The sequence below is a fragment of the Aspergillus puulaauensis genome, chromosome 6 (genome assembly GCF_016861865.1).
Source record: "Aspergillus puulaauensis MK2 DNA, chromosome 6, nearly complete sequence".
In the NCBI taxonomy this organism is placed as follows: Eukaryota; Fungi; Ascomycota; class Eurotiomycetes; order Eurotiales; family Aspergillaceae; genus Aspergillus; species Aspergillus puulaauensis.
Window position 1 is genome coordinate 127,304 of NC_054862.1, and position 23,256 is coordinate 150,559.

Sequence of the window (23,256 nt, forward strand, 5' to 3'; positions counted from 1 at the left end):
CAGCGGCAAATAGGCAAACCACGCCGACAATTTTGGCGGACAAGTGGCATTATGCACCTACAGAGACTTCTCGACAGGCAGCGAAAGCCAGTTAAATAAATGATGGAGCCTTCCTGGCCCCAATGTCCAGACTTCGTGAGATCGACGGGTGTGCATGCCCAGGAACAGCACTGCCACGCAGATCCTGCTGCGCCTGTCTTGGTAGCCATACTTTAAATTATTTCTTCCTAATAAATTAATCTTAGTAAGAAAACTAAATATAAGATACTAAGCTAACTATACAGCTAGAATATATATCTAGTAGATACTAGTCTAGTATATAGCCATAACCATCGAATTAGAATGAGTATCGAGACTGCATTTCTTGTTGACACAGGCTTTGTTGGCACCCTTACTCTCAGAGAACGTTCGCAGTACATCTATGGCCCATTGACTCGGACGCTCGAAGAAGCTGTATGCCGATTTACTTGTGACGGACAATGTCCCTGTTATTCAAACCAGCCAGTGCGAGGGGTTCAACCATTTTACCCGCGGGTCTCAAGGATGACTATTTGCTGAGTCAAGGCGTAAGAACCAGATATGTGTGGATGTACCCAAGACTATATATTGCAGCGATTAGATATAGAACATCGTGTGGCGAATTCTGTCGTGGATGGCCACGAGACTGGAATCCGGGGTCATCGATACTCCACCTGCACCGCCCATTACACTGGGCTCCGGACTAACTACCGGTGATGGGTCGAAAAGCCTGCTCAGATAGCACCGCGCTCTCTCGCAAACGAGGTCAGCGTAGTAGGCTGGCGGACAGATACTGACAGCCTTGGTAGCACGCCCAAACAGATAGCACATATTATGTGTGAGGTCCTCCAGGGCGTCGGCTGCGTTTTTGAACGGCGGCCGGACGTTCGTGTCGCGGAAAATCTCATCATAGATAATGTAGTAGTGTGCCGGACGGGCGGTGCCTTGGATTGCCGCGTGTGCTTGGAGGAAGAAGTCCCAGTGACGTGCTTCGGTGACGATGCGGTCAACCACTGTTCCGTTCCGCGGGTTTGTTGACTTGTCGGCGTCCTCTGCCCTCGAGGGGTAGAAGCGGTGATGGTGACGCTTCCCGACGACGACAATTGTCAACCGGGGAATGCCCTTCTTTGTAGAGTCCGGCGAGTACAGCTCTCTGCAGGCCTTGCGCAGCGCGGGCAGCTCGTTCTCAAGCACCAGATTGTATTGGCCTTCCGATACGCCGTCTCTGTAAACCAGGATATTGGCTGGATACGACCCATTATGTTTCTTCCAGAGATCCAGCCGTGATCTCAGCATGAGGTCCAAACTCGCTACCATTTCCTGCCGCGCTGGCTGAATTCTCAAGTCCGCAGGCCACTGTCCAAGACTCTTATCCACAGAAGCAACAATGGCTGCCACACTGGGTGCGTCAGGAGACGAGCCTGGAGACGGATGCGTCACGTCCAGGCCGACTACCATAGTCTTGCCTTCGGATACAATTCCAAGTCTGGCAGCATCCAGGAGCTGGTTCCGGCCGCCAAGTTTGAGGTTCAACTTGAGGGCGATATTGGAGAAGTATTGGTCATTTCTGGGTTTTGCAAATTTATTAGCAACGACACAGATGTTTGGCAGGCCCTCCTTGACATCGCAGACATATTTCACTCGGTTGTAAATGGCGGTATCGGCCGCTGGAAGAATCACAAGAATAAAAAGGGGAGGCTTTGGGCTAGCGGTAAACTTTTTGACCGCTGTGTCGATATCCTGGTCCACGTCATTCACAACGATGTGCTGGCCCAGAGTACAGTCATTGACGTTAATGCCGGTCTGGCGAAGAGTATCGGTAAAGGCATCGACTGTAGGCTTCAGGGCAGCATTGTCTTTCCATGGGTCCCTGCCGCCAGGATACGACAACCACAAGAAAGTCCAAAACGTTAGTTGGGAGGCGGCGGAGAACTTCATGGACGACATATTCCAGCTGCCAGACGTTGGCCTTACCATTCCATTCCCTCCATATTTGACGTCGGGGCTATTCAACACACGTCCAGGCACCGCAAGTAATCTCGGAGTCAAATTCATTCCCAAGGTGCCCTATAGATAATCAGCGTATGTAACAACGGTTCAGACCAGGTTATCTGGCCCACCAGATTCGAAGCCTCGCCCCCTACACCGAGTGTTTGAAGCCCAGACGTGACAATCGATTCCGCGTTCATTACGGGCTTGCGGACTGCAAACTTGATCATATTCTGGGTCTGCATCGGACTCAATTTAGCCTTCGAAGGCTGACCAGGAAGAACAAAGCACGTCTGGGCGGGGAGGTAGGATGGTCGCTGGCGAGTTCCCGTGTTGATAACTGGAAGACTTGGGTCTTTGATGGTGATCTGATACCCTTTGACGTTGTTAGTAGTAGAAGCTTTGTTTGACCATTGGTGACTTACTTTGCCGGAAAAAGTCGTATACACTGATATATCCATTTTTGGACACAGGAGGATAAGGTCCACCTTTTTCAGCCTTCTTCCCCTTCTTGGACTTTTCGGTACTACTAGGGTCGCCAAGGTAAAAGAGGACGTCCTTTGGCCCTGCGCCAAACGAACTGACCTTTGGAGGAGTTGGGTCACCCTGGCCGTCTTGCTGAGTAGCCAGGCCAAAAATCTGTTTAACTCGTGGGACCACCTGGCCTTGTCTATTTGTTCTCTTGATATGTGTCACGTTGACCGATAGTCGTTTGAGAAAATTGCCAAGTTTAACCCTACTATGTCCGTTGTCTTGTAGATACGCCCGCATCACCATGTCCAGAGGCCCTTCATTGTAAAACGCCGCGCTTTTAACTTGAACGTTGACTATGGCCCGGGCAGTAGCTGCACGGACGCTGAAGAAGAACCCGCGAAGAGCACATAATCCACTGCCAATGTCCAGCTTCTCACCGGTACCGCCCGTGAGACGAAAGTGCTTGCTAGAGCCGATTGATGCCATATCAAAAGCTGCCCTGGGAGTGTGCCCAAGAACGATATTCAGGGCTTGTATGACTTCATCTTTCGAACCTAGCATTGCGCCAGCATTGGTGGATGTCAGATAGTCGATCAATGCAGGCAAATTCACCATGCCCGTTGATTGCACGCGGACATTGTAAGTTGGTGCACCAGCCGCATGCTCGTCCTCGAAATCGCCGCGATACGGGACCTGATACACTTCCTCGCCCAGCTCAAGATCCGTTGCGCTTATGAGAGTAGATTTAAAATCCGTCGCAATACCAAGTCTGTGACCAGAGAAATGGTTGTCGAGGAGTAACTGGACCACCCGCCTCTTCTTCTTCCCTGTCGGAACATTTGCTGCACCAGTGCCTGGTGTGATATCGACATTGTACCGGTAAAGGCGAACATCTTCCTTGAATGCCAACGGGAACGAATTAGCCCACAGCACCACCTTCTGTCCTCGGGTACCGAACCCTGGGCGCCGCGGCATCATGGGGTCTATCGGAGTACTGCTAGGCCCCGTGAAGGACTTGATGAGAGCGTTCTCAGTATCAGCAACCCCTGTATCCGGAGCAGCATCGTAGCCGGGGCTGTGAATGAATTTGGGTTTTAGCTTTACTACAACGGAAGCGAGTATGCATGCCATGGGCTGGGGTACCTGAAGATTGACGGGCCAGCTCGATCGCCTTGACCACGACCTGGACCTCCCTGTCCACGACCTCCCTGTCCACGACCTCCCTGTCCACGGCCTCCCTGTCCATGGCCTCCCGGGCCACCGCTAGCTTGAGACTTTGGACCGCGAAACCCCTTGAACGACATTGTCAATTAGACTGTTGTGTTGTAATGGTTGACCAAGTATGGGGAGAAGTCAGAATTGGATGGCGACACAAAGATTGCGGGGTTGGGTGGATATGTGAGATTCAAACTGGATGGAATTTGTGTACTACACATGCCTGCCTGCCACCTGTATCTGTCTGATTCGGCCCATGTGGCATTCACCAAGCCTACTGGGGCCCAGTTCCTATAGGCGGAGCCGTACGGGGGTTACTAAGGAGTGATATCAGGCTGGTCTCTGGATTGTCTGTTACACTGTCACACATGGGCGCAAAGATGTCTTCCACCTTTGCTTTAAATCGGTGATACTGTATAATATGATATTGTGCTAACCCTAAGCCACCGACCATTCATGCTAGGATATCTCAACCCTTGCCAGGGAAGCTACTAGTCGCTTCCAAACAGGAATACTGTCTGTGTCAACAGCTTGCTTAACCGCGTTCTCACCATCACTGGTATTGTTCATAGTCCCGTCAACACCTTTGACACCGAGGCTAGAAGGCACATTTTGGGTCAAAGTCCGGGGGCAACCAACAACAATGAGTCCCGCGCGCGCTCTGGTGAGGACAACATTAAGCCGGCGAAGGTCGCTCAGAAACCCAATATCGCCATGCAGGTTGCAGCGCACAGTCACGAAAACAATGACATCCGCTTCGCGGCCTTGGAATCCGTCGATACTGGAAACCGTCGCAGAGCCTGGAAGGAGAGACTGGAGTATCTTGACTTGCCGCGTGTAGGGGGTCAGGATTGCAACTGACGACGATCCCTCTGACTCGGCGGCTGTCAGCAGCTGATAAATCCTCTTGGATAGCTCCGCCTGGCTGGTATTGCCTTTGGATTGATACCCAGCGTCCTCGGCTCCGGTACAGGGAACGAAAACGCACCGCGCCACTGGGGAATCTGCGCGGGGTTGTTGCTGCTGCCGGGGCCAAGGGAATCCCTCCACAGGGAGTGGTCTATCCTGGCACGAAGCGTGTGCCCTGAGCCTGCCATTGTAGAATTCGCGGGATGGAAATTCGCCGATTTGCGGGTGCATTCGATACTGGACATCCAGCATCACCTTGGTGAGGGCTTGCTTCGTGACCTCATCATTTGTCCCATACAGCCGCTCAAAAAGGGAAACGTCCATACCCATTATTTTGGCGTATTTCCCTGTTGTTCCGCGGAGCTGCACATGGTCTCCGACGAGAATAGCTCGCTGACAACCCTTGCTTAATGGAATGATCGACATGGGCTCTGACTGCTGTGACGACTCATCAATGAGGACTATCTGGAATTTTTCGTTTCGTAAAAGGCCTAGTCCCGCTCCGGCACATGTTGTGAAGACTACGCGGGCCTGCTGGATACGCTCGATAGCGAGGGCTCTGGCGTTGGGATTAAAATTGAACTCTTTGTTGTCCATGCCGTCACAGGCATATTGAACCAAATCAGGGGATACTTTACGTATCTACAGGGAAATTAAACGGTTAGAGATTTAAAAATTTAGCATCCTAGGGCTTTGAAAACACTTACATTAGTGGTAACTCGGAGGGGGATGACCCCTGATGAGCCCACAAGGCTCAAGTATCTTTTCAATATGTTGTCCACGGCATTATGGCTGGGGGCAGTAACAAGGACCCGTTCCTCTGGGCTCCGACGCAACAGTTCCTGTAGAATCGCAGCAACTGTCTGTGTTTTCCCAGTTCCAGGCGGGCCCCAAATGCAGGTCAGGGAGGAATTGAGCGACGCCTTCACTGCTTCGTTCTGGCAGTCATTAAGGTCTTCGCGAGAATCATATGCTGCACCTTCCTGTGTACCTCCCAGATCCCAGTAGTCATCCACCAGCTGGGGATACAAAGCGCATGCATCTACCTTTTGTTCCATTAAAGTGACTAGCGAGTCCAACATTGCTTTACTGGTGACAAACGACCCGCCATGCTTCATTCGCCACCGAGCCGATGCAACATAGGGAGGTGGGTACGAGAGGCAGGCGAATGTGACCGTGCCCGGCTTGGATGATTCGATAATGGCGTCGAAGCCTGGACGGTCCGTTAGGAAGACGTTCTCAGGGTACCGAGCCAATTCAAACCGGACATGGTCACCAGCCGCCAAGCGTTCCAGTTGCGGTGCGTCTATGCGGCGATTGCTAGTCAAGACGGGGTATGTGAGAGCCAGGGCGACTGGCTGAAATACCCATAAGTCGTTATGCGGCGGCCTTGCGCCCCATGCCTCCTCACTGTGGTCAAGTGCAATTCCAAAGAGGTTGCGCGTAAAGTAATTTGTAGCGGCGGGATATTCCTTTAGCAATCGCTCGCCGGTCGGCTGGAGGCATTCTAGGCAAACCTCGAGCATTTGGTCTGGGGTTTCCAGTAGCAGGCAGGCCTTCTCGACCAGAAGGCGAAAGGTTGGCAGTGACATGTTGATAGCTTCGCGGGCAATGGCGCATAGTGCTTGTATTGCAAAGGTGCCGACGAAGCTGGCTGATTGGAAAACGGCTTCCAGCAATTGTGCGGTCTTTGCCCTCAGCCATCGATATATACAGTCAGGCAGGGTTTCTTCCCAAGGACAAAGGCGTGAAAAAAAGATGGCATTTGCCGGGGTGTAGAGCAGGCCCTGAAGTAGTCCATCAAGCAGCTCCCTGGGCGCAAGCCATCTGCTGACAGCACTCGTTGATTCCAAATAGTGGTTATAGATTTTTCCAGGTAGGTCACGGTCATTATGCTCAAAGCAGAATTGGAAAACTGGGACGACGATGCTGGACTGCATTTGGATCTGGTCCAGCTGGGACATATCGCCATCGCGGATTAGTGCACACATTTCCCGTTGCTGCGATGACCAGTCTGCTGTGGACGTGCGATAAATAACGAGGGGAGGGGGCACTCTCTCAAAAAGGGGTGTTGTTTCCATAGTATCAATACTGCGCTGCCACATATCCAGGGTTTGAAATGAATGCACGTCGGCGTTGCTGATAACGTAAAGTTCCTATATTCGATCATGAGCCCAGTTGCCAGCCAGCTGATAAATGAATATACTCACTGCTGCAGAAATCCCATGCCGTCGTACTGGGCCGATTTGGGTTCGCATGTTTTGACTGAAGCGATCGAGAGCAATACTTGCGATCCAATCGTGGTTGATGCCCTCCAGATTTGTCTGGTCTCGCTGCCGGGCACGATTTGCCCTACCCCTGGTCTGGCGAAAGGATGCATCATTGATTCCAGGCTGGCCGATCCAAATAAATGTATTCTGGCGTTGGCGGTTGTATAGCTGCAGCGTGGAATGGGTTAAGCTCAGCCTGTACTCGCTGCCCGTGATGTGGATGCGGTCGCGGACGTTGCCTTGATGCTGTGTATGCGGAAATGCAAACACAAGCACGTCCTTTCCCACCAGGGCGTCTTCGTCGATGCTGATGAGACGTGGGATATAAACAGCAATGCTCAAACGTTCGTGGATCCGCAATACCAACAGCTTCCGATGGAATTGGGCGAAGGATTTATCCAGCACTTCAAACAGATTTGCGAGCCGGTTATCAGCCGAGAAAATACGCTTCCAGCGCATGCCGGGGTAGTCAAGATGGAATTGACACAGTTCATGCTGTTCAAGAATGTCGGAGCTCATCAGACCATTCATGACCAGGCCGGGCAGCCCAGTCGTCGCAGGCAGCTCTTGCAGCAGCCAATGCTTTTCCTCTATACTCAGCGCCGCGGGATCAAAGTATGGTAGAAGCTCGCTGAGTTGGGCTTCTCCAGATCTTCGACACCACTCGTAGGCCAGTTGGATCATGCGAAACTCAGAGCAACTGCGCTGCTGGCACAGAACAGCTTCAACCACGTCGCGCGAGGCCAGTGCCCACCCCCGACTGCCTCGTGCTGCGATTCTCTGCTGGGACTCCTTCTCTGCTTCCCGATGCAGGACATTAAGAACGAATGAGTCCCGTACTTCATCGCTCAGTGGCGGTAGTTTGTTAAATCTGTCATCAATCTTTATCCGGTTACCGTCCACAGATAGGGAATGCAGCCGGTTCAGCTCCTGGCACTCACTGCTGAGAGCACCGTCTGCATTGCGCATTGCCCAATCCAAGAAGAGGTTTTTGACGCGGCCTAGGCTTATGCTTGTGTACCGCGCAAAATATTCGATGCGGTCATCCGCGGTTATTTTGTCCAGGGAGACCGGTTGTCGACCGGGGGGGTAAAGTGCTGGCTCGGACAACGTCGAGGGTACAAGGTCGGGGTCCCAGCACACAAAGACTATAGCATATCGGTGTTATACAGAGAGACTGCTGAAAACTTGAGAGGTCACATTCCCAACTTACAGGTATCGCCATCAAGATCCCCTCCCGACATCTGGTCGGCTGCTGGCCGGTCGCCCTTGACCGAAAAGACTATACAGTCTTTTAGATGTGTAAGCTGCGGTCGATCAACTGCGCGAAGCTTTCGCAGGTCTCCAGGATGAAGGCAAGGATTCCGAGTCACCAGAACGTCACACCCATTGAGTGTTATCGGGCGTCCTCCATGTCCTTCGTGTGTCACTCGTAGGAAGCACTCTCCTTCTTCCAGAATATCTCGGGGGTCACATACGCCAAATAATAGCCTCGACTCGGGGACGAGAATGCGACACTTTTGAAGCTCACGCTTGCTAAGCATCTTTTTGTACTCCGCGGTGACTAGGCCGCGCAGGGCACCAGTGGATTCCTCAATCCCCTTGAGAAGGAGCTGCTCAGCCTGGTGGAATCGATCCAGGGAACACAGGAAGCTAAATGCTAAAACAGGATCCGTCACCGATGTGCGCAGTCGGTCAAAGTGTGTCGCTTGCTTGTGGAGAAGCACCTCGGTGGAAATCCCAAGAGCGCTCAGAAGCAGCACGATGTCATCATTGAGATAGCCGTAAGTATAGGGCTAACCGGTCAGCAAAGAAGTAACACCGCCCACCAATTCACGACCTTGGTTGGGTCTCTTACTTTGGAATATTCGACCACAGCGAAGGACCGGTTTGCAGTGCCCGAGAACTTGCGCATCGACTGTCGGAACTGAAACCAATATCTCTTGGGCATGTCGGGTTCGAGGGTCACCACCCCCTTGTAGCCCTTGAACCGAATCTGAAAGACCGATGGATGGTAGCGTGTGTTGCGACTAACAACTGCCAGTTTCTGGGATAATAACCTCGCTGCATTTGCCCCGATCAACCCACAGCCGTCGGTGAAGTTGTATCCGGCTCTTTCAACATCGTCAATGTCCTCATATCGGCCATCCGGGACGTCCATTATCGCCGGGGCGGACGAGAAGAGAAGACCAATCCGCTTAGCCTTCTTGCCCACGGTTTTGATCTTGGAGAAGTCCCCAAGCGATTCTACAAACTCCGCCACCTCGTCTTTCGATCCTCGGAGTAAATAGCAAGAGCGCGACCTCAGCTGGCTGGAACTGTGGCCGTAAAAGCTGTACAAGGCGCCATTGAGAACGATTCCTTGCTTGAGAAGTCGAACAAGATAATCACCTGTTTCCCTGGCAGTAAAGCTCTTCCACGATCCTTCTTCAAACTGTCCCAGGCGGAAATCAGCAAAGGAGAAGCGCATCAAACGGTCCAAAGCGCAAGCACTTGTGGCTCGATTCGGATCCAGCTTGGTGAGCTTCAGCTCTAGTTTACGTGCCTTCGGGTTGGAGGCCAGCTCTAGCGACTTCACCCATCGGCCGGGGTTCGTCGCCTTGGGCCCGGGCAAGTCGTGAAGCGTATATGTCCAGTTTTCGTCGCTTGTAGCAAATTCGGACTGTAAAATACGGGCAAAGGAACCTGGCGTCTGCGGGGCCATCCTGGCAGTATATAGTATGAAGATATCTAAGATGGTTATCTCTAATAAAAACCAGGGATGTCCTAGTCCCCGAACGCAGCGATTTAAATATGTAACTAGATGGCGCGACCGATGCTGACCTCCATCAAACGTACTTTTGCACCAAGCAACGCGGGGGTCAGAAGCAGACCCTGTTTTAATAAGATCGAACGGCTCGTATATAACTGCTTGGACACCGAGTCCGACGCGCCTGATCTGCCTGCATCGTTGACATATTCGCAACATGTCCCGACCAACCTCTGTGTATATTGTCGGCGCCCAATGTACTGGCAAAACAACCCTGTCCCATGCATTACAGGTCGCCCTCTCACGCAAGTATCCGTCTCTGCATCTCCGCTCCATCACAGAAGTGGCACGAAAGGTTCTGCAAGAACACCAGTTCACTCGCGACGACATTACAGATAGCCCAGAACGAGCCCTCGAGCTACAGCAATTAATCCTCACGGCCCAGTGCAAGGAGGAGAGCAAGGATCCCTTTGACCCTGTTCTATGTGACCGGTCTGGAATTGATCCCATCGTCTACGCGGTTAAATATGGACCGCCGCAAGCGCAGGAAATGCTCGAGAGCTCATACTACTGGAAGTACCTCCGAGACCGAATGCGAAAGGCGCTGGTGGTTCTTTGTCCGCCGCAGGAGGAATGGCTGGTCGACGATGGAACACGACTGATGGCCAGGGCGACGGCAGAGTGGGAGGATATGCATCGTACTTTCGTGCAGGTTCTCGAGACAAATGGTATCGCGTTCCAGACCATCCCAAGGGAGTTGCAGGACTTGGAAGACCGCGTGGATGTTGTCATGCGCCTCTGGGACAGCCTTGCTTGCGGGGCACGCTCTATTTGTACCTAGCATCTTATGAATCTGGCCAGCACAGTATTGGCTTTACGAGAGCCCAATCAATGCCTTTCCTTTCCCGATTCGGTACTAAGAACAGTTGCAGGAGGGAACTTCCTTGATGGGTTACGGCTGACTCGCCACCTGCAAGCCCCGCCCCTACTTGTTACTCATGTTATATTACTACTAGCAACACGATTACACTCAAGATTGCAGCGGTATTTAAACAGGGATCTCTTCTCGCGCACGGAAATGCTGTATTCCACAGACATTGCTAGAGATGGTCGGGATGGCTGACCACTCCGAAGATCTGCCACGGCAGAGCCACGATGAGATTGACGCCTATTTCGCCTCATACCCAAGGTTTGCCTATCGGAGGGATCAGCCCATCCATTCCGAGCTGTCTCGAATGTACGACACATTTGGTTGGGGCCGTGAAAACCCCAAGCGAAAGAAATCCTGGGCGCGATTCCGCATTGCAGTCATCCGCGCCTTTAACTCAGCCTTCGGATCTGATGCGGAAAATATAACATCGTGGCAGCGGATCTGCCACTGCCTCGGGGTAGCACCCTCGCCGCGTACGCTGGGTGACGCACGAAAGGTTTGTTTGTCTGGGCTCGGGTCTTGGTGGGCCTATCAATGATAATAGTGCGCAGGCTGTAGTCGAGACATATGTCAACCTGGTCGATCTATTACAGTCCGTTCGAAACGGCACCCCTGTCGAGACGTTCTCAACGCTAGAAGCTCTGCGGGCATATACCGTGGCGAATAGGCTCTATTTCCCGAAGGATGAAGCGTACGAGGGGGCTCTCCTGCGATTTCTCCTGAGGGAGATTCACCATGAGTATAAAGGGAGACGCGGCAGGAGACCTAAAAACAAGCGCAAGGGTCGAGAACCTGGCAAGGCTGGACAGTATCATGAACCTGGAGCACCACGAATGAATCAAGCTGGGCGAGATTAGTCTACTCATATAGCACCAGTGTTGTTTGGTGATTTTGAGAATGAATGTACTTAGATCCCATACAATCCAGGGCGTTCGGGGGTAGTGTCCATAGATGGCTCTGGGCCAATATCGGACCTGTAGTAGAGCCACAAATTTTGGAGGCCAGGGACTACGTGCCAGATACCAATCGAATACATTCTACTGCCCCAAGCAGATGATTAGCCGTATGGAGAGACCAGGATCACGCTAGCCACTGGAGGCCGGCTGTATTTCTAAAGTACTTGCACTAGGCAATGTCGCGCGCGTCCGTATGTCCATTACCGTAGGAGCCAACGTTGACCTACCGAAAGCGTCTGAGTGGCATATTGTTCTTGCTAGCCCCAGGTGACCTGGCCGTTCCTGGTCGTGACACAGAGCACTTGGAGTTCCTCAACCTCCTTCGTTTCGCTGTTGTACAATACAGCCCGTCTGTAGAACACTATCTATCACCTCCCTTCAACGACGCGATGGCGACGCTGAACGATGCGATGTTTGTTCAAGAGCGCCTTGGCTATAAGTTCCAGAACCAGGATATCCTGCTCTTAGCGTTGACCGCAGCAGGGAAAGGAGGGGCGGAGGACGAGGAAGACAAACCAGGAAACAGCCGGCTAGCACATCTTGGAAACTTTCTGATGCAGTTTCTGCTGGCCTGGGTTGGCTTCTCTAATAACTGGAGTCGAGGTAAGTCAGCGTTACAGTCAACCACGCCGAGTCTAACATGCGACAATGGCAAGCCGGCACAACTTCACTGAGAACGCGGCTCGGTAGCAACAGCCACTGTGCTAAAATTGCGCAGAAAGCTGAACTGGACTGCTGCCTTAAATATGATATGCGATCAGGGTCGAGGTCTGCGGGGGTCCTCCGGAAAGCCCTGAACGCAATCATTGCGGCAGTGTTTTCTGACTCGGGCGATTTGAAAGCAGTCTTACCGGTCGTCTTAAAGCTCGGGTTAGTGAAAGCAACTTGCACAAAAAAATAAATAAAATAAAAATAAAGGAAAAGAACGGAAAGGAGAAGGAAAATCGCGGGATACCAGCTAACTATAGTTTACCAGGCTGTTTGCGGATGACGAGTCTGGCGTGGACCCCAAACTTTTATCAAATGATCATGCTGGTCTCATAGAGAGCTTTGGTAACATCTCTGCACCCACGGCCTTCATTCAGGATCTTGACGTTGATATACTCGAACAAGGACCCGGTCTGATGCCGGCCGAACCGAACTCCGAAGTGGTAGACTTCAACTTCCAACAAGCACCAGACGTGTACATGAATATGCCACCGTGCCCAACGAATGTGTTTGACTTTTTGCTTAACGATCCTTCGCTACTGTTGGGAGAAAAGATGGTCAATGACCCTTCCCCCGTAGTAGGCTCACAACCCGACTCCATGGACCAAGATATATCGATCAGTACCAGAACAGTTGGCCGAGAGAAGACACGAAAGTCTGACAACGGCTCTGTGTATCGGTCTACGCCATGGCTAGGTAGGTATATGGCAGAAGAGAGAAAAAGGTGCATCTTGCACAATGTTCCACCGCCGGAGCAGACCTTCTTTCGAGAACATATCGAGAAGGAGCTGCAAGGTCTAGGGGCAAAACATGCTAAAGCCTCTACACTACTTCATGTTCTGATAGCTGGTCCTTACGCGATTGCTAGTTTGCGCGACCTAGTCATCTCCTATCAGTCCAGAGGCTTGTCTCGCTTTTGGCAGGTTGAGCCCACTGTCTCTCCTCAAGTGCGATTTGAAATCATCAGCAGCCTAGATCGCAACATCACTGCGTACGGGATTCTTCGTCGGTATCATATTCTCCGTCTCTTTGAAGATAGTGTACCTTCCAATAGCCGAGTATTGACGAACTTCATCAACTCGAGTCCGAACCATCTGCAGGCGACAAAAAGGCCTGGAAACCCTGGCAATAATTCGAAAGCAGACGTCACGAGCGTCATGATGAAAGAAATATATCACAGCCTGGATCCGTCATCCCCGGAATATAAAACACGTTACAGAGAAGTCTCCAGGCTACAGATCCTTGGGCGACGATTCCACGCCCTGGTAACTAGGTTCCACCAGGGAATCCTTGGCCTTATACCCCCACCGGGTGGACTTACCAGGGCAATTGACATTGATATATCAGACTGCATGTGCGTTCTTACCAGCCTTACATGTTCACAGACACCCACCAGTTAATACGAATTAGGATACGGGATATGCCTGATGCAACCTTTAACAACCTCCTAGATATCCTTGAAAGGACACAAGGACCCTTGCTTAAGAAATCCAGTGAGGTGACGATGCGCCTAATTGAGCCGTTGATATCTGGCACGCCGCGACTCCCTGGGCGGTTTCGCATCGAAATGTATGCAGCAGACGACATCATACAGTACCCTAAAGGTTCTGAAGAGCTGCTTGATGTGTTAAGTGAAGTGTATACTGCTATATTTCCCGGCGCTGAAAGGCTTGTCTCTGACTTTCCCTAGTGCTACTTAGCCTACTTACAATATTCTCGGGGTCTTTGAATATGGCAGTGGTTTCTCCACAACGCTGTACGAAGGATTTGGCTCTTTTCTTCTGGCTTACTCCAAAAATGAATTCTATTCTGCTGCTCCTTCCTTGATACGATGAGTAGATTCGTAAGGCGCCGGTTTTTCCTTGGCCCTGAGGTCTTCACTCCTTCGTGTGTAGATATCAAATCAAGAACACTGCTCCCAGACACCTCGAGAAGCCTGCATCGGATATCTGGTGATAAGCACATCCCTTGTGCCACTTTGGCGTCGGAACGGCGCCACTTTCCCTCTAAACCCCGGATGCCTATTTACCATCCATCTAGACTATTTATTAAAAAGGGGAGCAGTTCGCGTCCAAACCGACCCATAAGCAACTAGCCTTGTTGAAAGATATTTAGGGATTCTCATTTATGGTTGCTGCTGAGATATTCGATTCTTGCAGATGATATATAATTCTGTACAGAGGAAATGTCACCAGTATCCATTAAATAGTCTCTACATCAAACTCGACCTGTAAACGAGCAGTAGTCCACTCAAGCCAACTTTTGCCGCTGTCAGATCCATCCGGACCGAAAGTGAGCTCTTCTGCGTGAGCGTCATCGTAAGCTTCTCCCTGACTTCGCCTGAGAGTCGATTCTTGAGGTCGGGCATGGAAGGGTGACGGCCACGATGTCTGCCTCAGAGCTCTTTCAAAGATTTTCTTCGTCTCAGACATGGTTGCCCGGTTCTGAAGATTGTAGTCTTGAGGATATTGTATAGGAAATAGTGTGGTTGGAGAGTGCCGATGACCGGAATTCTAAATGAACATAGATTCTTTTGGGCTCGAAGGAGGAAATTTATAAATACAGAGATCGCCCGAGAAAAGAACAGAACATCGAGGTATATAACCTAGGAGTCTAATAGTGTTTCAACCAGGAATTTCATAAGTCATAAGATTGATATAAATGTTGCAAGGCTCCGAAACGGAGAACAGGCTGTTCTAGAGTACACGACATTAATAGTAGCAGGTGACAATAAAAAGGTAAATAGTGTCATTAATACAATAATCATTCACAGTCCTTGATCGTAGAACTATTGTAAGTTGTAGATTACAGATCTTGCATCTGACCATGAAGCCACCGGTTCATTGCTTCAGGCTAGAGGCGATCACCAATAGCCACGTCCAGCGATGTATGGTGAAGCTGCGGTTCGTTGTTAGCTAATTAGCCGGACTCGAATAGGGCATGCAAATCCCCCTTTGCATCGCAGTCATCCTGGCCTTTGTCACTGTCCCAACCATAAATACTTCATCCACCAATCTCATAGCGCTGTCCGGGCGCCACCGTATTCGCCTGATTCGACGCCAACCCAGGCCCAGGCCCAGGCAGGTTCACGGCACTGGTAGCGGGTATCTCGCGTATTGTCGTTGTTTCCGCACGCTTCCGACGACGAAAGACCAGGAATGCTCCAGCTGCAAGAAGAAGAGCGCCAACGGTGACCCCAACACCAATACCTGCTTTTCCGCCAGTCGATAGTCCCCCAGTCTCTTGTTCGTCGCTGTCAGCGCTGTCGTCCTCCTCTTCGGCTGCTCCTGGAGTAGGAATTTGACTTGTCTCCACGGTATGACTGGTAGTATGCTCTGAAGTTGGCGTAAACGTCTCCGTGAGGGTAAATGTCTCCGTAGTCGGGGTCGGCGCAAATAGCGAGAATTCAAAACCAAAATCGCCGAGGCTCAATGTGTTGCGATCTATTTTGGTAGTGCTGTACAATGCGAACGAGAAGGCGGCAGTTTCGTGCGGTCTAATTGCAGGCAGGAAGCTGGGTGGCAGCGTTGTCGAGCTATCGGACCAGTCGGCGGTGGTGGTGCCATGAAAATCTTTTCCGTGTATCGCGATTGTGATGGGACCTTTGCAGTTGAAGCATTTCCAGGCAAAGTAGGCATCGTCTGTCGGCATGAGGTCCTGCTTCAACGGGTGCTCCAGGTAAGGGCCCACTACCGTAGTACGGATATTTTAGTTGTCATCGATGTGCAACGGAGGAGGGGAAAAGGTCAACCTACCACTTTGAGCTGAGGTGGTTTGGATGCTGGCTGTGGCAGCCAGATAGAGGAGCACGACAAACGCAGCCATCATGGCATTCCGCAAGTGCGCGACAAGGAGAGAAGTGCCGTTGTGCGAGCGAAAGACGCATAGTCCAGCCAAAAGTACTGCCCCTGAATGGCAAAAGCAAATACTCGGCCTTTCGCGTGGTTGGGTGTCTTGCTGCGGCACAGTCAGGGTGCATGAAGCCCCATTTCCACAGCTTTAATTGGTGCAATCGAGCAGGGTTCTTGTTGTGGCCTTGGCGGTAAACACTTGACTGCAATAAACACTTGAACAAGCAGCCCTTGCCATGCTGGACGACTTCAAGGTCTGCCATATTCGTATGATATATACCGTGCCTTGTGTCTTAAGGATATTAAGATACGGAAAGGTAACCCAATAAAGCAGGCTTTCTACTTCCCCACTTCGGTATAGAGGGACTTAGGGGCCAGTGGGCAATTATCGAAAGCAAGTAACAGCCAGGACAGGCAGTCATTATCATTGCACCGTGTCTGAACTCTATATATCTCCAGAGTAGCCGTATACAATCCTCTCCCACATAATTGCTACAGCTACTTCACATAGCGAAAGCGAGGCTGTTCAAAGTCCGTCAAGTCCATAAACTTCGACCGCTGAATAGCCTGCCTGGCCTCATCATCCAACTCAACCTCCTCCGCCTGCATCCGATCCCTCCGCCGATTCTCATATACATTAACAACCCGCAGAACCAGCAAGACAGCCGCACTCGCCCCATACATAATAGCCACAATCGTCTTGCCCCGTCTGTACTCGGGCGCGTCATCCGCCCGGAACGTCTGCGGGCCTATCCAGTTCCCAGCGGCGTATGCCACGATCTGCAGCCCGTTCACGGTGACTTTCTTAGTGTACCCTAGGGTGTTGTTTGAGATGGCTGCCATGATGAGGCCCCATGCTGCGCCGGCGACGCTGATCATGTAGTAGCCTATTAGGAGGGCGGGCTTTGCGTCCTGCGGCGCTGCGATCATGAGTATTGCGCCGGCCATGGCGACTAGAATCGCCAGGAAGGCCATCGCTGTGCGGTCGAGGAGGCGGTCCGAGGCGTGTGTGAATAGTAACTTGCCGGCGATGTCGAACACGCCGGCCGGGGACTGTAGGAGGAGGGAGAGTCGGTCGGAGAAGCCGAAGGACTTGATGACGAGAGAGCCGAAGGTTGTGATGCCGCCGTTGGGAATGTTCATGAGCAGCGAGAACAGCACGTAGAGATATGTGCGAGGGTCGCGGAAGGCTTCGCGGAATTGGGACCATTTCCAGACTTGGCTGCCGATGCCCTGGAAGTTATCGCGGATGCGCTCGATGGCGATCAGTCTGGAGCGGTCGTCGAGGAACTTCGCGTTGGACTGGTTGTCGGGGAGGTACCAGAAGTAGACAACCCCCGTGGCGACGGTGAGCAGCCCCAGGATGAGGAAGAGAATGCGCCACGGGGCGAGATGGGCGTCCTGGATGGCAGAGATTCCGTAGCCGATGAAGCCCATCAGGATCAGAGCGACCCCGTTACAGGCTAGCCAGTAGCCCATGCGTCGGCCTTGCTCGTTCTGTCGGAACCACATCGAGGTAATCAGCACGAAGGCCGGGGTGACGCTCGCCTCGAAGGCTCCTAGAAAGAACCGACAGGCGAGCAGACCGGCGTAGTTGTTCGCAGCCGCATGGCAGGACAGCGCGATGCCCCAGCAGAGGATATTGGCAGCAGTATACTTCCCCACTGGCAGTCGGCGGAAGAGATACGTGGTAGGGAATCTGCATTACTGTCAGTCAAGGCCGGCAATAATGGGTATACAATGCCTACTCCCAGGCGAGAAAGCCCGCATAGAAAATACTCGAAACCCAGCTGTATTGGTTTCCCACCAGGCCTGTGTCGGCCTGGAGACCCATGAGCGATGCATAGTTCAGCGTGGACTTGTCGGCAAACTGCATCATGTAGACCCAGCACATCAGGGGCAGCATGTGGACGTCGATATTCTTCAGGACAGCCTTCTCTTCTTCGGGTGTGAACTCGACGACAACGCCGCCAGTGAGCCTGAGGGCTGGATCGGCGTCTTGGATGATCTCGCCTTTGGCCACGTCGACATCGCCAGGGGCGCTCTCTATCTGTGTGTGCTTGTCCATGGCAGTATTTGGTAGAAATTATGAACTGTTGGAATATACCGCAGGAACAGGGTAAAGACGGGACTATAAATGCTCTTGAGCTTATCTCCTGCTTATCTTCCCCGCGTTTGGAGATATTAGACGTCTCTAAATATGGGGTAGACGCCAATCCTCTACTAACTGATAACCCATTATCTCATGTAGCACTGAATATCCTGGACAATATACAACATACAGCTACCACGAGCACTCCTACATCCTGAAGAGAACAGTGGCCCATTTCTGTACCCAGGACCCTCCCTCGTTGTCTACATGTATCTCACACCCAACGCCGAGGAATAATAGAGATAACATGGACCAGCACTCCACCTCCACCTCCACCGGACACTCCGTATTCCTGGGTAGACAGTTACTCCACCCCTATCACTCACCCTGTCCATGTGGAGCTCCACCAAGGAGCTGATACAGCACAATACATCAATCATTGGCTGCAGTCTACCTAGTATCTCATCATTTACATATTACCACCATCGTCCCATGAGGAAATCAGTTATGCCAGGTAGCCGCCTTAACCCCAAATACGGCGTCTACGCAGCCCCAATAACCTTCTTCAACGAGGATGCGTCCCTGGACCTCCCCAGTACCCTTGCACACGTACAGCGCATGGCTGTGGCTGGAATCGCGGGCCTTGTAATCCAGGATAGTAATGCCGATCTCAACCATTCGGAATGCATGGCCCTTGTCCAAGCGATCCGGGCACACTGCAACGAAATCGGACATCAAGATGTCCAGCTAATAGTCGGATGCGGCACTACCAGTGTACAAAGCACTCTCGACCATATAGCTGAGGCGAGAGATTCAGGGGCGGACTTTGCTCTCGTCCTACCGCCCACACCCTGGATTGCTGCAATGAATGTGCCCCTTCTCGAGGGATTCTTTTGTGATGTATAGATATGCCCAGAGACTTTGTTGCGTCGTACTCTCTAACACGCGGTGTAAATATAGATTGCCGCCAAGTCGTCGCTCCCACTGTTAATATACAACTTCCCCGGCGTTTCCAGTAGCATCGACGTATCCTCTGACGCTATTATCCGCGTCCCATACAGCGTTCCCAGTATCAACGGGCTGAAATCATCATGTACCAGTACTGGTAGACTCACCCGGATCTCCGCAACGCTGTGGCCACTCTCGTCCGCTGCACTTGGTGGGAAATCCGACTTTTTTGATACATCCCTGTTTGGCATCCAGGGCGTTATATCCATGTTAGCTAATATCGCGCCCAAGGTGCATGTTCGACTCCTCAGTTTGTACCGTGCGGGCGACTTACAAGGGGCGAAGGCACTTCAGGCGAAACTTGCACATGCTAACAGCGCATTGACCAAGGTTGGGGCTGCGGGAGTGAAGGCTGTTATTGCTCATTATTTTGGCTACGGTTCTGCCAGGGCGTGCCGGCCGCTTGCTTACACCACGATGGGCCTTGGTGATGAGGTTCTGGAGATATTTGCGGAGCTTACTAGGCTGGAACATAGCATGTGAAATTTATCTATACGGACTGGTGTTTTTAGATTTTATGTCATAACCAACAGCATCTCGCCCTTAGCGCGCAGCTCATATACCCCGGGATTAACTATATGTTTAAGCGCCGTATCTGCTGCGATAACCCTTGCTTAGCTCTCGTCCTTCCTTGAAGTACCTGCTTAGCCGCGCAGCCAGCCTGTATCTGTACGATCATTTGGTACAATCGAATGACGAACAAGCCCAGGGTGGAACTCCAAGCAGAAATTATGAAGCTTTTTCCGGCTCCAGGTCGGTCGAAATATCAAACATCTCACTGTTCAATCTAGACTCTAAAGTCAAGAGATCTTGATGTCTGCCATGAGCTGCGCCGACTGCACCAGTTGGGCATTATCCATGGTGACATCAATAGATTGAGTTTTGTCCTCCGCAACTTGAACGCAGTGCTTATTGACTTTGACAGTGCGCAATGCGATGACAGGATGTCCTTCGCGAGTTTCAGGCGCTACCACGGATTTTACAGATACCTCTGATAGAGTCGGCGGTGGGATCCTTTATAAGGAGAATAAGTAAGATCAATGTCAGCAGTAGCGTCTTCAGATCATATTCGCTGCTTCCATAACAATCCATAGGCCCACAGATGGAGCCATGGTCACCAGTAAACGTCCCGCAACGTCGGCTCCACTATCTACACCAAGGAATCGTCCAACGGTTTTACGAGATCTGAACTCACCCAGATTGTGCAATCACTGCTTGCGGGATGGTTCGTATGGCGTCAGATTTTGATATGTATTCAACCTCCACAAATGTGCCTTTTATTGTACTGTAACGTTTATAACCATGTTTGACAGACGGGATGGCTATATCTTCCCAATTTATGGCAGGCGATTATGCAAGGTGGAGCGTGCGCAACGTGGAAGCGCAGAGGCCAACGCTCGTATCTCATTCTCCACCGTTTGGAGGCCACTGCGCCCTCGCTTACCAATACAAATCAAACCCTCTGCAACGCTAGCTGTCCCTGGAGTTGGAAATGGACTGGTTCCCGGATTGCGGTTCGGAATCGGCAGTCGACCGTCGGAGATTGGGCGTGGGGCAGACCACTGGATGACTGGAGAACAATGAATGTTGCTTGCTGGATGGACGATCAGCGGGGGACCCAAGAATTCATCAAAGAAGACGAGCAAATGAGGAATTCCATCAAAGAAAGGAGGGGCAGTTGCATCAAAGGAGGAGGGGTCTGTTGGTCATCCTGTCTCTGGCCACTGGCACTGGCCTGTCTGTCTTTCCATGAACGCCCTGATTCCATGGTCCATTTCCATGGTTCATTGAACAGTCGGAATACGTCAAGCTGACACAGGAACAAGATAGCACTTCATAATATCTGAATAGCTGTCCTGCTCATCCAAGAACGGTTGCAACAGCACGTCCCCGATAGACCCCTTGCGTCAGAACTCTTCCAGCTGCAAGTTGCATGCCGCATGGTATCTCCTTGCGCCCTGATCAATATTTAACGGCTTGGGTCCTCGACACGCGGAATCGCAGTGGGCCGACCAGCTCAGCCGATGTCGATATCCCCTGTCGTCCCCACGCGCCGATCGTCTCTGGCCAGGCTCTTTTTAACCTGGAATCCCCGCGCCGATCGGGTTTGTAAATACAAGATCGTGTCACTGAACTGCGAACACAGATTGACCATGTTGTCGCTGTCGCTGCCAGACAACCCAGCCCATCTGGGCTATGCACTACTCCTTTTCCTAGTATTCTCGGGTCTGTGGATATCCTGTAAACGACTGTATTTCCACCCTCTGCGTAAAATTCCTGGTCCTCTACTCGCTAGACTCACGGGGTGGTGGGAGTTTTATTTCGATGTCGTCGACAATGGGACCCTGGTGAAACGCCTGCCAGGGCTGCATGAGAAATACCGTATGCTTCAGTATTCATTATTATTTATTAACGACTAACGATTCAGAAACTGCTGTCATCCGCATCTCACCGAATCACGTCCACGTCAACGACCCCGACTTCTACCATGTGTGAGTCCTCCGTGCCGGATACAACAACCTCTACTGATTCAAGAAGAATCTATCGCGCCGGAACAGACTACGGCAAATCGCCTCATTTCTACAAAGCCCTGATCTACCCTGAAGCTCTGATTGCCATCATGGACGCGAAGCGCCATCGCATATACCGAAACACCATTGCGCCGTTGTTCTCGCCCGCCGCGATCGAGCTCTGCACCCCCAGGATCTTCCACGTTATTCAACAGGCTGCGACGAAGCTCAAGCAGAAACTTGACTCTGGCGAGCCGATGGATATCCAGCGGATGTTTAAATGTTTTTCGGTGGGTGCATTTGTCTTGATCCTGCGGATGTCGCTAATGAGCAGGTCGACATCATCTATGTGACTCTCTTCGGACAGCCCGATGTGTTTGTCAAGGACTATGAGCTGGATCACCCTCTTATGACGAGCATGGACCAGATCACGCATGGAATGTGGCTTGGTATGACATCTTTGTCTGGTCAGCTATAGATACTGACGCCTTCAGCAAAACACTTCCCGATCATCAACGACATCGCGCCCCGACTTCCAGCCTCTCTGTCCTCTTCAAAGCTTTCTGGCTATGCACAGTTTAGACAAGTAAGCTGCCGTACTCTATCCCTGTCAAGCAAGCCCGACTAACAAAGACAGCAATGTATGGCCTGGGTCAAAGGCGTCCAAGAACGCCGCAAGCAGGGCAAATACACGACCCCAGACGGTATAACAACCATCTTCGACGCCATGTTAACTCCCAGCGAGGAGCGCGGATACAAAGCCAGAACACCAAAGGAACTCATCGACGAGGCCGCGCTCTTTATCCTGGCTGGCAGCGATACCTCGGGCTACTCGCTTACCACTGCGACTTACTATCTTCTCACTAACCCTGCGACTCTGATTACTTTGCGCCAGGAACTTGATGCCGTGGAGTCGGATATCCGCGAATGTCGCTGGGAGGAAATTCGCAAATTGCCTTATCTGGTACTTTGTCCATGATCGTCTAGAGACTTGACTTCGCTAATGATTGAATAGCTGGCAGTAGTTAGAGAGACACTGCGACTTTCTACGCCCGTGCCAGGCATGACGCCCCGGATTGTCCCTGAGCCTGGGGTTACAGTGCAGGGCCACTTTCTGCCTGCAGGAGTAAGTCAGTTGCCCTAGTGATACTGTATATACTAATTTGTAGACTATTGTTTCGATTACGCACCGCGCCATCCACGACAATCCCGACCTCTTCGACTCGCCGGAGAAATTCAAACCGGAGCGATGGCTCGGTGAGAAGGGGAAAGCTCTTGATCGGTGGATGGTCGCCTTTAGCAAAGGGTCGAGACAGTGTGTCGGAAGCCCGTGCGTATCTCTTTCCATGATGCAAGGATATGGCTAACAAGTACAGACTCGCGTACCAGGAGCTCTCACTCACAATCGCGCACCTGTTCAGCCGGTTTGATATGGAACTATTCGAGACAGACGAGGAGAGCATGGAGTGGGTGGACAACGTCGTCGCGATAAACAAGAAACCGGTGGAGGTCAGGGTATTGCGAGACCGATGGGCGTAGTTATTTTTACTTATTTACGTTGCAATGATTCCTACTC

The 23,256-nt window shown here is 51.6% G+C and overlaps 9 protein-coding genes across 9 annotated transcripts; 5 read left to right on the forward strand and 4 right to left on the reverse strand.

The window, feature by feature from the left end:
• Positions 1 to 615: 615 nt before the first annotated feature.
• On the reverse strand, positions 616 to 3,785 carry APUU_60047A (argonaute/piwi family protein; the record flags this gene model as incomplete). The annotated part of the gene is made up of 4 exons (XM_041706848.1): positions 616 to 2,085; positions 2,139 to 2,383; positions 2,433 to 3,556; positions 3,625 to 3,785. 4 exons carry the CDS (start codon positions 3,783 to 3,785, stop codon positions 616 to 618), a joined length of 3,000 nt encoding a protein of 999 aa, XP_041559193.1.
• Positions 3,786 to 4,155: 370 nt separating this feature from the next.
• On the reverse strand, positions 4,156 to 9,579 carry APUU_60048A (uncharacterized protein; the record flags this gene model as incomplete). The annotated part of the gene is made up of 5 exons (XM_041706849.1): positions 4,156 to 5,247; positions 5,313 to 6,761; positions 6,816 to 8,023; positions 8,089 to 8,671; positions 8,734 to 9,579. The coding sequence occupies 5 exons, from the start codon at positions 9,577 to 9,579 to the stop codon at positions 4,156 to 4,158; spliced, it is 5,178 nt and encodes a 1,725-aa protein (XP_041559194.1).
• Positions 9,580 to 9,841: 262 nt separating this feature from the next.
• On the forward strand, positions 9,842 to 10,465 carry APUU_60049S (ATP/GTP-binding protein; the record flags this gene model as incomplete). The annotated part of the gene is made up of 1 exon (XM_041706850.1): positions 9,842 to 10,465. One exon carries the CDS (start codon positions 9,842 to 9,844, stop codon positions 10,463 to 10,465), a length of 624 nt encoding a protein of 207 aa, XP_041559195.1.
• A 274-nt stretch (positions 10,466 to 10,739) lies between these two features.
• On the forward strand, positions 10,740 to 11,412 carry APUU_60050S (uncharacterized protein; the record flags this gene model as incomplete). The annotated part of the gene is made up of 2 exons (XM_041706852.1): positions 10,740 to 11,051; positions 11,107 to 11,412. The coding sequence occupies 2 exons, from the start codon at positions 10,740 to 10,742 to the stop codon at positions 11,410 to 11,412; spliced, it is 618 nt and encodes a 205-aa protein (XP_041559196.1).
• A 275-nt stretch (positions 11,413 to 11,687) lies between these two features.
• Positions 11,688 to 13,909, forward strand: APUU_60051S (uncharacterized protein; the record flags this gene model as incomplete). The annotated part of the gene is made up of 5 exons (XM_041706853.1): positions 11,688 to 11,702; positions 11,745 to 12,114; positions 12,168 to 12,381; positions 12,488 to 13,573; positions 13,630 to 13,909. The coding sequence occupies 5 exons, from the start codon at positions 11,688 to 11,690 to the stop codon at positions 13,907 to 13,909; spliced, it is 1,965 nt and encodes a 654-aa protein (XP_041559197.1).
• A 1,313-nt stretch (positions 13,910 to 15,222) lies between these two features.
• On the reverse strand, positions 15,223 to 16,047 carry APUU_60052A (uncharacterized protein; the record flags this gene model as incomplete). Its single annotated transcript, XM_041706854.1, has 2 exons — positions 15,223 to 15,908; positions 15,975 to 16,047. 2 exons carry the CDS (start codon positions 16,045 to 16,047, stop codon positions 15,223 to 15,225), a joined length of 759 nt encoding a protein of 252 aa, XP_041559198.1.
• Positions 16,048 to 16,568: 521 nt separating this feature from the next.
• Positions 16,569 to 18,138, reverse strand: APUU_60053A (allantoate permease family MFS transporter; the record flags this gene model as incomplete). Its single annotated transcript, XM_041706855.1, has 2 exons — positions 16,569 to 17,769; positions 17,819 to 18,138. 2 exons carry the CDS (start codon positions 18,136 to 18,138, stop codon positions 16,569 to 16,571), a joined length of 1,521 nt encoding a protein of 506 aa, XP_041559199.1.
• A 531-nt stretch (positions 18,139 to 18,669) lies between these two features.
• Positions 18,670 to 19,653, forward strand: APUU_60054S (dihydrodipicolinate synthase family protein; the record flags this gene model as incomplete). Its single annotated transcript, XM_041706856.1, has 2 exons — positions 18,670 to 19,062; positions 19,123 to 19,653. The coding sequence occupies 2 exons, from the start codon at positions 18,670 to 18,672 to the stop codon at positions 19,651 to 19,653; spliced, it is 924 nt and encodes a 307-aa protein (XP_041559200.1).
• Positions 19,654 to 21,323: 1,670 nt separating this feature from the next.
• Positions 21,324 to 23,219, forward strand: APUU_60055S (cytochrome P450; the record flags this gene model as incomplete). The annotated part of the gene is made up of 9 exons (XM_041706857.1): positions 21,324 to 21,552; positions 21,599 to 21,662; positions 21,709 to 21,970; positions 22,015 to 22,129; positions 22,175 to 22,266; positions 22,318 to 22,644; positions 22,696 to 22,806; positions 22,850 to 23,010; positions 23,057 to 23,219. 9 exons carry the CDS (start codon positions 21,324 to 21,326, stop codon positions 23,217 to 23,219), a joined length of 1,524 nt encoding a protein of 507 aa, XP_041559201.1.
• Positions 23,220 to 23,256: the final 37 nt, after the last annotated feature.